Genomic DNA, 12,952 nt, shown 5'->3' on the forward strand with positions numbered 1-12,952 from the left:
GCTGCAGAATAGTCTAGGGCCCTTGTCTCCACCCAAGGTGGAGCAAGGCCCCCCAGGTCCTCTAGTTCCCAGCGCCACAATAGGGCTGGGCACCAGATGGTCACGGCCAGGCTTTAGCCTGGGCTTGGGGAGGCTCAAGCTGCCAGCAATTAAACACTGGCTACAGAGGGCTGGCTTCGGCCGGGGCACGGCTCCGGCCGCCAGCAAGGCAATCACAGTCTATGGAGCTGGTGTGGGCCTGGGCTTGAGGAGGCTCAGGCTGCCAGCCAACAAACAGTCTCTAGGATGGCTTTAGCCTGACCGTGGCTCCGTGTATAAGGGAGCTGGTAAGGAAGGATCCTTCTTCAGAGGGGGAGCTTCCCTGCACAGTGTAGGGAGTCGGCCACCCGGGGAAGGGGGAGGTGGCAGGGGGATGCTGGCCCACCCTACTCCACTGCGTCCCAGCCCAGGGCCCTGGCAGAGGCACGTTTGGCCGCCCTTGCATCAGCGGGGATCCAGCCGCAACACACCGACTGAGCCAAACCTGGCTCTGCAGCTGGGTGCTCCGTGGCTGCCCCTGGGCCACTTCCTGCCTCCCCGGGGTTTTGTACCTTTCGCTTCCGGGGCTTGTTGGGCTCCTCGGGGTACACCGCAGCCGGTAGTCCGGGCCACTCCTCGTCAGGGTCTCTCACTTCTGTGACTATCGGACAGTCAGGGGTAGGTTCCCCTCCTGGGCATGGCAGTACGGCAGGAGCATCCTTCTCTGGGATTCTGCCCCAACTGGGCAGCAGGGCCTTTCTCTTATATTTCCGGCCCCGCCCCACCACTTCCAGTGAGGGAGATGGGGCAGGCTAGGCTCCGCCCACCAAGGAGAGTGTAGTGGACCCTCTCTCTCCTGCTCAGAGGGAGGCCACTCGGCCTCACTGCGGGGAGGATGTGGAATCCCCATCATTGGAGGCTTTTAAGAATAGGTTGGACAAACACCTGTCAGAGATGATCTATATGTACTTGGTCCTGCCTCTGCATAGAGAGGCTGGACTTGATTACATCTTGAGGTCCCTTCCAGCCCTGCCTGTTATGATTCTTGTGACATATGCCCGGCAGTTTCTTCCATCCTCTTGAGTTCTTAAAGCCTGATAAAAGGATTGGCATAAAGGAATTGTCTCCTGGCCTGAAGTTGTATCTGTGACGTTAGGCATCCCGGTGGGTGCCTTCTAGCTGGACATACAGTGGTTGCCATTGAAAAGTCAGCATATGCCGATAGGTACCGTGCAGTGGCCAGAGCTATTTCCTCTGAGCATATAGGGAGAAAGCTCTGTTAATCTCGAGTACTGCTCCCAGCAAGTACTGCCTTCTTAACGGTAAACGCTGGAATGCTGGGTGGCCTGGTGCCTGAGTTCTAACCGGAACACCTGGCAGCACAGCAGACATCCTACCACGGTAGTATCCGAGTGGGGCAACTACCATCCTTTTCTTCCTGGGAAACGGTTGTTTATATCACCCCACTAGGGTGCAGGGCACATGTCAAGGGAGTCAGATAACCTCCCTGTTCTGCGTTTAGGGCAATTGTAGACCTATTACAGGAGACAGTCCATGGGCTACAGTAGTTGTGGGAAAATAGAACAGAAGGGAAGGGTGCTTTTAAGTGGCATTGTTTGTAATGGTCAGGCATGAGCCTTGAAGCTTGACAGGGCCTGGCATGGAGTTGAGTGAGCAGAAAGAAGCATGTTTCAATTACTGTGGACAGGGTAGTGGATGCAGGAGCAGAACAGTATGGGAGTCAAAATCCCTGTCTGTAGCATAAAGCATGTATCTTCCCCTCCTGTGAATCAGCTGGCCTGGCGGCATGGGTTCAAAGCAAGGGGAGCGGGTGTCTCCAGCATGCCAGGAGCACTTTTGGGAAAAGCACAAATAAAGGAGAATCAGTAGATGTATCTGAAAAGCAGCCCTGTCCCCAGAGAGGCAAAGTGCCAGCTGCTGATGGCGCTCAGCGCGTCCAGTCGATGAGAGGAGTTAATTTGCGCAAAAGCTCCCCAGGGTGCCACGATTAGGGGACTTACATCACTGACTCTGGGGCAGGCTGTTGGTAAATTCTTTCTGTCTGCTACTCCTTTATTATTCATGGGGCTTCATGCATTATCGATGGGCCAGAAAACTGCACTCTGTTACTTACAGATCTGCCCCTGAAGTGCTGTGAGGGCGGCGGCTCTCGCAGGCAACCTGATTTCAGGGCCATGTTTCCAGCCACGTAGAATTTCCTGCTCTCTTCTAGTCTCCCCCTCCTCTCTGCTGAGTCTCAGGACATAACTCGCACTAACAAACCTGGTATTAGCAGAGACCAGAATGCCTAGTATGTGCTGTCCCACTACTCAGCCAGCACCATGTGACCTCCCCTCCCTGCACATGGCCGACATCCTGTCACACTGATGGGAGGTACCTATGTATCGAGGGGAGTGAGGACTCCAGATCTACAGCCATGCTGAAGTGAATTCAAGGCCTATTTTGGGCACCAGCGATGATAATAATGGTGGGGGAGGATGCTTAAGTCATGCAGTGAGGGCTGCCATGTGCCCCCAAATCCACGAGACAGTCATGTTGTTCGCAGGTTTGTCTTCCCTAAGCCTTTTTCTGCTAGATTACTGATGGGTCCCTGTTTTTTTTTTCTTGTGTGACACCTTTATTCTAAAGGGTGTAGATTCTTGTGAGGGGAGAGGGAGGGACAGACCTGAAATGCCGCCCATCATCCAAGTTGAGCTACCACAATGATCAGCCGTAAAATATCGAACATTGTGTACATAGAATGTGACATCGCCAGGTTTCAGGATCAAGATCTTTTGAGAAAACAGGGGGAACTTGCCATCTCTCTTTGCACTCAGAGTTTCAGCAGCCCTGCAGTACACCCCATCAGAATCCAGTGTGTGAGTGGGGGCTATGTAGCTTTTTTAAAAATTAAAACTTAAATTTTGCAGAACAAGATGGATGAAGCCAGAGAAGTACTGGCATAGTGCCTCTGGCTTGGCCAACCCCTGGTACGTGGTGGTACAAAGATGCAGAATCCCTGTGTGGGGGTGTTTTGGGATTACTGAATCTTTCGTAACCTCAGAGTTGGAAAGGACCCTTCCATTTTCAGATGGCTGAGTCTGCACATCACAGCTCCTATGCCTTCTGGTTTCTCTTGGCTTCTGGTTGTGTCTGTGCTGGGAAATCCTGTCATGTCTCTGCCTGAGTCCTGAAGACCCTCTGAGACAGAATATATCCCTGTGTTCACACCCTACACACTATTGTAATAATGTTTGTACCAGGTTTACCTCGTGAGGTATCATTTAAAAACTCCTAATTTGCTGATCAGTAGTATAATGGCAAAATGCACATAGTGTTATATGTGAAGTTATAAACAGAAGCTGAGATCATGGCGAGAAGTATGTTTTCCAGCTTAAGTCTGGGGAACGGTCAGACCAGTTCCTTGGAGACAAAGGGCAAGCAGACACTACAGCCAGCTGTAAGCACAGCTAATGGACCATTACATGCTAAGTGGCTATTCTTTGGCAGGAAAGGAGGCAGGGGTACAAATCTACAGCTTAGCAAAGAAATAGCATGGAGTTCTCTTGCACACAGACTGCCTGTCACCTTGCTCCCAGCTGGAAATGCTTCTCAAAGTGGGGAACAGAACTATAAAGGAAGGGGCAGACACTCCCTCTGTCTCTCCCTGTCCATTGTGTTCACAGCACCTGAAAAAACGAAGGACGCAGCAGTTGGACTCTGGAGGAGGGGTCCTGACCTAAAGAGTTTGGTCAATAAGACTGCTGAAAGCATGTGGGGAGGAAACTTTGCTTTGAATCGAATACAGGTTGTTAAGTTAGACACGGGTTGCATTTTATCTTTATTGTTCTTGTAACCATTTCTGACTTTTATGGCTCATTACTTCTACTCACTTAAAATCTATCTTGTTAATAAACTTGTTTTACTGTTTTATCTAATCCAGTGTATTCAAGTTGAAATGTCTGGATAACTGTTTAAGGTAATATGATGATGTATTTCTCCCTTATATTTGTATATTTGTACTGTCCAGGAACATGCTGGGCAGTGCAGTACATGTATTTCAGGGGGAAGATCTAGGACTGGGAGTGCGTTGGGGTCACCCTGCAGTATAGCCGAGGCTGGAAAGAGCCAAGGTGTTGCTGGCTGGCTGCAGCACACACATGGACATTGCTGGGAGTGACTTACATGCTGGAGGCTCTTTGTGAGCAGTCCAGGGTGGAGGCTACAGTAGCCCAGCCTTGTGAAGAACACCCCAGGTTACAGGGCAGGGGTGACACAGCACCTCACTAGTCTGGATTGTACCCTGGGATGTTACGCCTTTTCCCATGTTTCTCCATGTTACATCCGCAAGTAGCTCCCTCTTTTTATCCCAGCGACCATCCTTCCAGCCAGCCTTCCATCCCCATGTGATGTGACCTCACGTCTCCGAAGGGAATGGCAAGGGTTTTTCAGAAATGTAAACAAGATGGCTGATAGGCTGGAAAATCAATAATAATAAAATTATCTGTATATAAAATATGTGTAAGTGTATTTTAAATGAAGTATATTAAAGGCAGAGCTCCGTCCTGGCCGGGTCAATGGGTCCCAGCACAGCACTGTTTGATTCAATTAAAATGCCTGGTATGCTGTGTGTTAACCAGCAGCGTTGTTTCCTTACACTAAGCTGCAGTATTAAGGACAAGAGCTGCCAGCTTTAGTGAGCATATCCTGCTGGAGGTCTGCCCTGAACTGACTGAACGCCCCCCAGAAGGGTCCTGCCCCACAAGCCCTGGGGTCTTAGGACACAAGATATAAATATTTCTTGAGGAGAATGGGGTCACGCCTGCTCCTTTGAGACAGTCCTTTGTTGTGCTAGGTGGCAATGAGGTGGAGCACTGTGACAACCATGTAGTCCTGGGGTGTTCCAATGCAATTCCATTCTCAACATCAGCATCCTTTGTTATTCCAGCCCTTGCATTCTCTGCCTTTCAAGCTCTGCCAACATATCTGCTCCCCTTCTCCCCCTCCGGCCAAATATCCGTCTGGCCTTGAGAGTGCTTACAACATGTTTTTTGTGTGACCCAAGATAGCATTTGAACCTTGGTTTCCAGGGCCAAAAAGCTAGTGCAGTAACTCGCTGCACCCCCATGCTCCTTTCCTCCCCTTGCTGCTCCAAGGAGTCCATAATCTCTCCTGATCTACAGAGACTCATTTTAGCCTCGCAGCACATAGCCTTTTTACAATTAGTAGCTTTTCTGTGGAGATCCCATATAACCAATGGTAACCTTGTTTATTTGTCCCCACCCCTTGTTTCTCACATTCTCTCTCTCTCTAGGACACTTGAAAGAAACCTTTTTAACTGCAGCTGTGACATCCGCTGGATTCAGCTCTGGCAGGAGAAAGGTGAAGCAAATCTGCAGAAACAGGAGCTGTACTGCATGAACATGGAGGCTGCTGTCATTCCCCTGCAGGAGATGAACATCACCCAGTGTGGTAAGGAAAGCCCTTTGTGTGCTCCGGTTCACCTTGCTCCCAAGGCTATAGAGAGAGGAGGCCAGGAGGGGCCCCTTGCTACCCTTGCACGTCCTACAAGAAGTACCCAATGACAGGGAAATATTGTTAAAAAAACCCAGGTACTGTTTTTTGGTACAGAGTATGATTAACCCATCGAACTTACTGATACCAAGGCAATTAAGAGTGATCTTTTTGAAAGAGAGTAGGATACAGTAACTCCTCACTTAACGTTGTAGTTATGTTCCTGAAAAATGCGACTTTAAGCAAAACGATGTTAAGCGAATCCAATGTCCCCATAAGAATTAATGTAAATGGGGGGGTTAGGGGTCAAGGTCAGGCTTGACAAAGCCCTGGCTGGGATGATTTAGTTGGGGATCGGTCCTGCTTTGAGCAGGGGGTTGGACTAGATGACCTCCTGAGGTCCCTTCCGACCCTGATATTCTATGGTTCTATGATAAGAAAGAGGCCATTGCACTGACCCGTTGCCTTCTATTCCCATCTCATTCATTCGGGGCCCTCTTTACACATGCTGCAGCCCTTGATGCTCCCCTTACGCATACTGTGTCCGGTCACTCTCCCGTGTATCACCCTCCCTTCTGTACTGCTGCTGGTACCGTCTCTTGCACTCTGTGTGACCGCTTGGTGCCTGGGTGGCTCAGCAGGACAGAGGAGTAAGTCAAAGCCACTATAAATCAGTATTTCTTTGGCGCCTTGGAGGGAAGAGCCGGGGCGTCTTTCATTAGCAGAGATGTTTTTAATATGAGGACACATCCCTGGTCATCTTCTCTTGATTGTTATCAATTAGAGAGAAACTCTCTCTCTTCTCCTTAAGTGCCAGGAGCGCTGTGCCCTGTCCTAGCTCAGGCTGGATCTCTTGCCAGTGATTCTTTAGAAGCAGCTTTATTCCTCCCAGACCTCTGCACGGACACAGGTGCCAGGGGCTTGGGGGAAAGGGGAGAAGGGACATAGGTTTGGAAGGCAACTAGCACTTGGACAGAACTTCCTGACTTGTGTGCAATGTCAGAATTGCAAAGCACAGAGAAGATCCATCCATCCACCTGGTGATGTCCCCCATGTCACTCATTCCTTCCAATATGAGACAGCCAAGCTACTTGCCACCTCCTGTACTTCCCCCTCCCCTTCCTTCATTCGGAAGCACAAGACAGTGCAGGCTTCTTTGCTGTAAGGTGAAGCCTGCTTGGGAGACGGAGCTCATGGGGATCAGAATCCAATCCTGTACCGTATGTCTTGGCTGGCCAGGGTGCCCTAAGTGTCCTGGTGTTTGACTCCCTTAGATCTGCCCGAGATCAGCGTCAGCCACATTAACCTGACTGTGCGGGAAGGCGAGAATGCAGTGATCACGTGCAATGGCTCAGGCTCGCCGCTGCCTGACGTAGACTGGACAGTTGCCGATCTGCACTCCATCACTACTCATCAGGTAGGAGGCCAAGGGGCTTGGGTGGCTGGACATTTACTGCCCTTGCCAAGGTCCATCACCAGGGTGTTAACACACAACACAGCAGTTGGGGTGCTGGCCCGGGGAATTTTCCGGGTCTTTGTTTCCTGTGTATTCCATTTTAATAGGCCTGGATGAGTGTTGATCACCACAGGAGAGAAGTGAAATGCAGTGATTGTTTGAAATGGATTGTATAGTCCTCACCAGAGTCAGATTAGGAACCCTGGGTTGGCAGAGTATTGGCGGGTAGAGTGCAGATATTGACTCCAGGCAGCAAAACAGCTCTTCCTGCGGGCTGATTGTTTCACACCTTTAGTGCTCCCTTGGTTGCATATTAGCCCGTCTCCACTAGCAAAATTATCCGTTGCTGACAATGGTGTATCAACAATAGGTGCAGCTGAAAGTGGTTTAACTGCAAGTAGAGGCAGGGGCATACCCTGTTTAGCACTGTTTCAGAAGCTGTGGTTATAACCTCTTTGGACTAAGTGCATGGGTGCACTGTGGTGCTCGTGGTGCCATGGACAGGGTGAGCTGTGAAACTGAAATCCTGCCTGGCCATGGTTGTTAGAGACCATGACATTTTATACAGGAGTTGGGATCCTCTGGTCCTGGGCCCGGGAGGTGGGCAGGCCGGCATCATTTGTTGGGTTTGTCCTTATTGGTTTTTTTGGGGATTTGCAGACGAACCTCAACTGGACTAACGTTCATGCCATCAATTTGACCCTGGTGAATGTCACCAGTGAGGATAACGGTTTCCTCCTGACATGTATTGCTGAGAACGTGGTGGGAATGACAAATGCCAGTGTGCTGCTCACGGTCTACTGTAAGTAGAGGCAGGGAGACGCGGGCCATACATGGGCTGGTGGGAGGGTGAGCGTGGGAACTATTTGAATGTGTCTCCCGTCGGGAATTGTGTGTCACCAAGCTATGCTGCGCTCATCTTGATTTGCTGCTGTTGAGGGTGAGGACACGAAGTCAGAATTGCTGCAGGAGACTGAGGCAGGGACCAGTCCTAGGACTACGTGTAAAAGGAGCTTTCATTATGGGCCAATTACTTTGTCCTCCAGCTTCTCTCCATTTTAGCTTGCCTGCAGAAACGGGCGTACTCCCAGTGTGGGTGTGTCAGTCCCACACTTGCACATGTGTGGTGAGCCCCTGCTGGGCTGAACGGCTGCGCCACATGTCTGCATGCCTCACTGGCACGTTCAGGTGGCTACTTGCATTCACAAAGCACCACTGGGAAATCCAGTGGGGTGAGGAAATGCCCAGCTGGGGCTAAAACTTTCTGAGTCACTCATCCCCTAGCCTCACTGAAATCAATGGAAGTTTTGCCATTGACTATAATGGAGTCAGGATTTCATCCCAGATCTGTTTCTACCAGGTTAATCAGTGAACACTGTGTAAACATGTGCAAAGCAAGGTTTAAAACCATTTACTTACAGGCTGTAGAGAGCTAAACTTTCATGTGCTTTCTAATATAACTTAATAAAAACCAGACCTTAACAGGAGTTTACGCAGCTTTGCTGCCTCAGGCAACTGGGACTTACCATGTGTTGCTGTGTCCATAACATTTGCCCTTAATCTGTGGTTTGAAAATCCCCCATCCCTAACCCCCGCTGGTACCTGTGTAAACTGGAGAATTATGCCCCGATATCCCATGCAGCGCGGGCACCATTGGGCACCTGTAGCAATGAGGCAGAACTGAAGACAATAGAATATTGGAAGGAGAATAAAAAGTACGTCATTCTCTGGTCTCCCCCAAAATAAATAATTTTGGTGTGTTTGGATGGTTTGGGGGGGCTTTGGTTGCCTAAATTAATACAGTTCCAGATCTGATCAGCTGGGAGGAGACAGGTATGCCGTCCAAACCCTTTAAGTGCCACCATGTTGATGCTAATTTACATGCCCAGAATCCTGCAAGCCAGTACCAGTTTGTACCATACTTGCTCTAATGTAATCATTCTGAAAAGAGCTGATATTTTGGTGTATTGGTGACTAATTGCTTTGGTACCCTCCTAGTCATAGGGTGACCAGATGTCCCGATTTTATAGGGACAGTCCCGATTTTTGGGTCTTTTTCTTATATAGGCTCCTATTATCCCCACCTCCTGTCCTGATTTTTCACACTTGCTGTCTGGCCACCCTACCTGGTCATTCACCCAGAGATATAGGGAACTAAATTCCGACCTAGGCTTACATGTGAAACATGCTGGGTGGGACTCTGCACGATCACTGGGTTAGCAGCCGTGGGTCAAGATTGAGGTGTATCGCCTGAGTTGTGAGTGCGGAATCTTGGGCGTCTCCTCCGAGCTCTACCTCTCTCTCTTTGGCATTGCTGTTTCTCCACTTTCACAACATGAAACTCTTTAGAAAAAACAGAGGGGAATGTTGATGGATCTTTCCTGTTAGTTAGGGGCTGCCTGTGGGCGTGACCCCAGCCCTCTGCATGGGGTACGGGAAAGGAGAGTGCTTAGGAAAGAATAGAAGGCCTTTGTCTTATGAAGTTCTGATCCTTGCCCTACAGTAGTGGGCCATCTTTGGTCATGCTCTGTGGCCTCAGTGTTTGGGGCCTTACATGTGATGCTGTAATTAAGTTTTCATCAGCGATGGTGGAGCGGAGTTTGAATTCTTGAGGCGTAGGTATCCTCAGTTCAGAGGCCTCTCAGGAGAGGGTACCATGCATATGTATTAAATAGAGGTGAGCTCCCAGCTTTAATCCCTGTCCTGCTACACGTCCTTTAATTGTAACAATCCTGGAGGATATTCAACCAATCAAAGCCTCCAAGGACATGCAGCCATTCAGAAACCCTGAGGGATGTTTGCTTGAATGGCTGAGAATTCCTAAACTACTGAATGTGACCAGAGAGCCCCAAGGGGCACCTTGTAGACATGTGTGTAATTAATAACAATGCACTAGAAAAGCCTACATAACATGAGCAGGCTGCTCCATTGACATTGTGTGGGGAGGGGAATACAACAATATGCACGCTAAGTGGACAGCTACAAACTTAATTCGGGCTGGTTAGCAGGGGTCCAAATCCAAGATCTGATCTCAGACCTTGTTTCCCAGACCTACAGAGCTAGCCGTGCTTGTAGCTTACAGAGGCTAGAGTGGCTCAGTGGTGCCCCTTCAGGTTGATGTTCCGCATGACCCCATTCGGTCCTCCACACCAGAGAAAAGGCTGCGGTGAAGCAGGGCCATTTAGGAATTAAACTGGTGGGGTGAGGAGGAGTGGGGATGCAAAGTAAGGGGTTCCAGGGGACACCCTCAGTGCTGAGGGGAAAGACATTTTTCATTTCTATTATGTATCCATTATCCAGGGCAGGGTGGAGCCTGATTACTTGTTTCTTTATTGGGGATTTTGACTGTCGAGACTGAATGTCCCTCTATCCTGCACTGCTCGTTACATGCCCACTAAAATGAATGTGAACAACCCTTAAACATGTGCTGGGAAAGGTCTTGCATCAGTGTGATGTGAGTGCTATGAAATGCTCTGAGAGCAACTCCCAGCTGAGACAAGCTTAGTTGATTTCGTGTCATCAAGCCCAGAGGGAAGGGAAGAAACTCTTAAATGACAGCAGGTCATCTCCTACTGCCAAAACCAGGCTTGGCTCCTTTGGGCAAGGCTCCATTCCAGCTCACCTGGTAAGGCTGCTGACGACATTGCAGCTGTAGTAGAGCGTAGCATGCACACACAGCAAATTCAGCCATGGGATGGGAGGTTCCTCTAGCTGTTCGAGTGCGCTTTGGTGGCTGGCTGCTGGGAGATGAGGTAATCATCATTGCCTGGAACATGTGAGGTTACTTGGGTCTTGAGTCCCACAAATTTGCATTGTGTTTCTCTATGCTAGATCCGCCACGCATTCAGAGCCTGGAAGAGCCAGAGCTACGTCTGGAGCACTGCATTGAGTTTGTGGTGCATGGGAACCCGGTGCCCAGCCTTCACTGGCTGCACAATGGTCAGGTCCTCAGGGAGACTGAGATCATCCGCATGGAGTTCTACCAGCAGGGTGAAGTGTCTGAGGGCTGTCTACTCTTCAACAAGCCCACTCACTACAACAATGGCAACTACACCCTCGTGGCCACTAACCAGCTGGGGACAGCCAACCAGACCATCAAAGGGCACTTCCTCGAGAAGCCCTTTCCAGGTGAGAGAGTCACAGCTTACGTTTCTGTAGTGCCTTGCATCCTGGAGCACTTAACAGGCTGCTATACAAGCTATGCACCAGGATCATTGAACCTCACATTAAAATACAGTCCCCTCTGGTGCACAATATAATAACTGTTTACCAGCATTGAGCAACATTTCACAAGAGTCTAGACATGGGTGTGAAAAAGAGTTGTGTATCCAGTTGAAATCTAAGGGGATTTTAGGGAGGGAGGATGTAATTATCCAAACTGACCATGACGTAAGAGCTAACATACCTATTGGTGCAGAAAGTGCCATGACGTTTTTGGTGGCTTTGAATGATCATGGCCTTTGTGTCAAGTCTCCTCAGAAAGATGGTGGCTTGAACAACAACATAACATCACGATGGGACACTTGGGTCTGATCAACCATGTACAGACCAGGCATGGCCCAATTAGCTTGTGAAGTTTGCCCAACCCATGCCATATGATGCCAGGGGACCCCACTTTCTTCTTTGACAGGAATCTTCATCAACATCTTAAGGGAAAAAAGGGTGAAAATTTGACGGAAAAGGAAATGAGTGACTGGTTTTTGACTTTGCATTCTGCAGTGTTTGTGGTGGTTGTTGCTCCATGACTTATCCGTGAGAGAAGGGCTTAGGGCCTGCAGTGTATCATGGGGGGTTACCTCTGACGCCCCTTAAAGTGGACTCCCACTCTTTTGACACCGAATATTCTTTTGGGGCATATAACTGGGGTAGTGGTTGTGTGTGGAGGAAAGCCCTTTTGAGGGACTTGGTGATCTTGTTTTACTTTGTCTATAAAATGGCTGTGATCTAGATGGAATGTCCTCAGGATTCTATATATTTCATTAAAAAAAAATCTGTCAGACATCATTTTGGTGCAACAGCCCCCACAAAAATGGTAAATACCCCCCCAGTCCCTCGGCATTAACTATTTGTCAGGCACTCTCAGTAAATGATTTTAAATTCCTCCCTGTGTCACTGGGCGGTGAGTGGTGAAATTGTAGAAGGGAAAATAAAGCAGGGGAAGCTCTTGTTATAAGGCGTGCAGTAGAGAGGGTTGTGGTGGCTGTCCTGCAGTGAAAGCGTGGGAGGGCTCTTGCACTGCCTTCTGTTTTTGCAGCACCAGATCAGGCACCCTGCAGTTAACAGAGTGGTGCATACTGTTGCCTTCAGGAGTGATGCCATGAGAAAGTGGCCAGCGTGGCTCCTGCAGCCCCTAAAAAACGGAGCAAAATCGGGCACTTGCTCTATATAGAGCAATACCAATGGTATTGTCATTTATTATTTATATCATGCCGTCAATGCGCACAGAGCTTTCCGGGCGGTCAGATATAGTAAATGGAAGCCAAAATCTCTGCCTTGAAGAGCTGACCAGTCTAAAGACATGAACAGATACAGAAAGGAGTGGGGAAATTATATTCAAGATTCAAGGATGATCATCTGTCTAGCTCCTTAATCTGTGTAGGCTTTCTGCTATCTGGGAGGAAGGGCAGTCTGTGTTTCTGGCACATGGGGTGGGGGTCAGGAGATAGGTCAGGTTATGTTCTCACCTCTGTCGCTTCCCATTTCTGTGATTCAGTTCCCCTGTCTGCAGGATGGGGATAACAACATTTTGTTTCTGATGCATCTGCAATGTGCTAGGCACTTTCCAAAGGTAACAGGAAGCAGGTCTGCTGCTCCAAAGAGCTGACACTAAAAATTCATTCCAGTCTTGCCACCATGTTGAGAGAATAAGCTAATGTTTAAGTGTTTTGAAATCCTTGTATAGAAGGTGCTGGAAAAGAAAAGACTATAGATAGACCTAATCCAAAGGTTCACTGCCTTTTTCTAC

The 12,952-nt window shown here is 49.1% G+C and overlaps 1 protein-coding gene across 8 annotated transcripts in view; it reads left to right on the forward strand.

The window, feature by feature from the left end:
- The window catches only part of NTRK3 (neurotrophic receptor tyrosine kinase 3), a 328,552-nt gene that overhangs the window by 102,868 nt on the left and 212,732 nt on the right, over positions 1–12,952 (forward strand). For all 8 annotated transcript variants that reach the window (XM_084640450.1, XM_084640449.1, XM_084640451.1 and 5 more), the window contains 4 exons: positions 5,333–5,490; positions 6,807–6,949; positions 7,649–7,790; positions 10,819–11,115. In XM_084640450.1, coding sequence (XP_084496576.1) covers positions 5,333–5,490; positions 6,807–6,949; positions 7,649–7,790; positions 10,819–11,115 — 740 coding nt within the window. The remainder of the gene's footprint in view (positions 1–5,332; positions 5,491–6,806; positions 6,950–7,648; positions 7,791–10,818; positions 11,116–12,952) is intronic.

The sequence above is a fragment of the Lepidochelys olivacea genome (genome assembly GCF_965140295.1).
Source record: "Lepidochelys olivacea isolate rLepOli2 genome assembly, chromosome: 10".
Classification (NCBI taxonomy): Eukaryota; Metazoa; Chordata; order Testudines; family Cheloniidae; genus Lepidochelys; species Lepidochelys olivacea.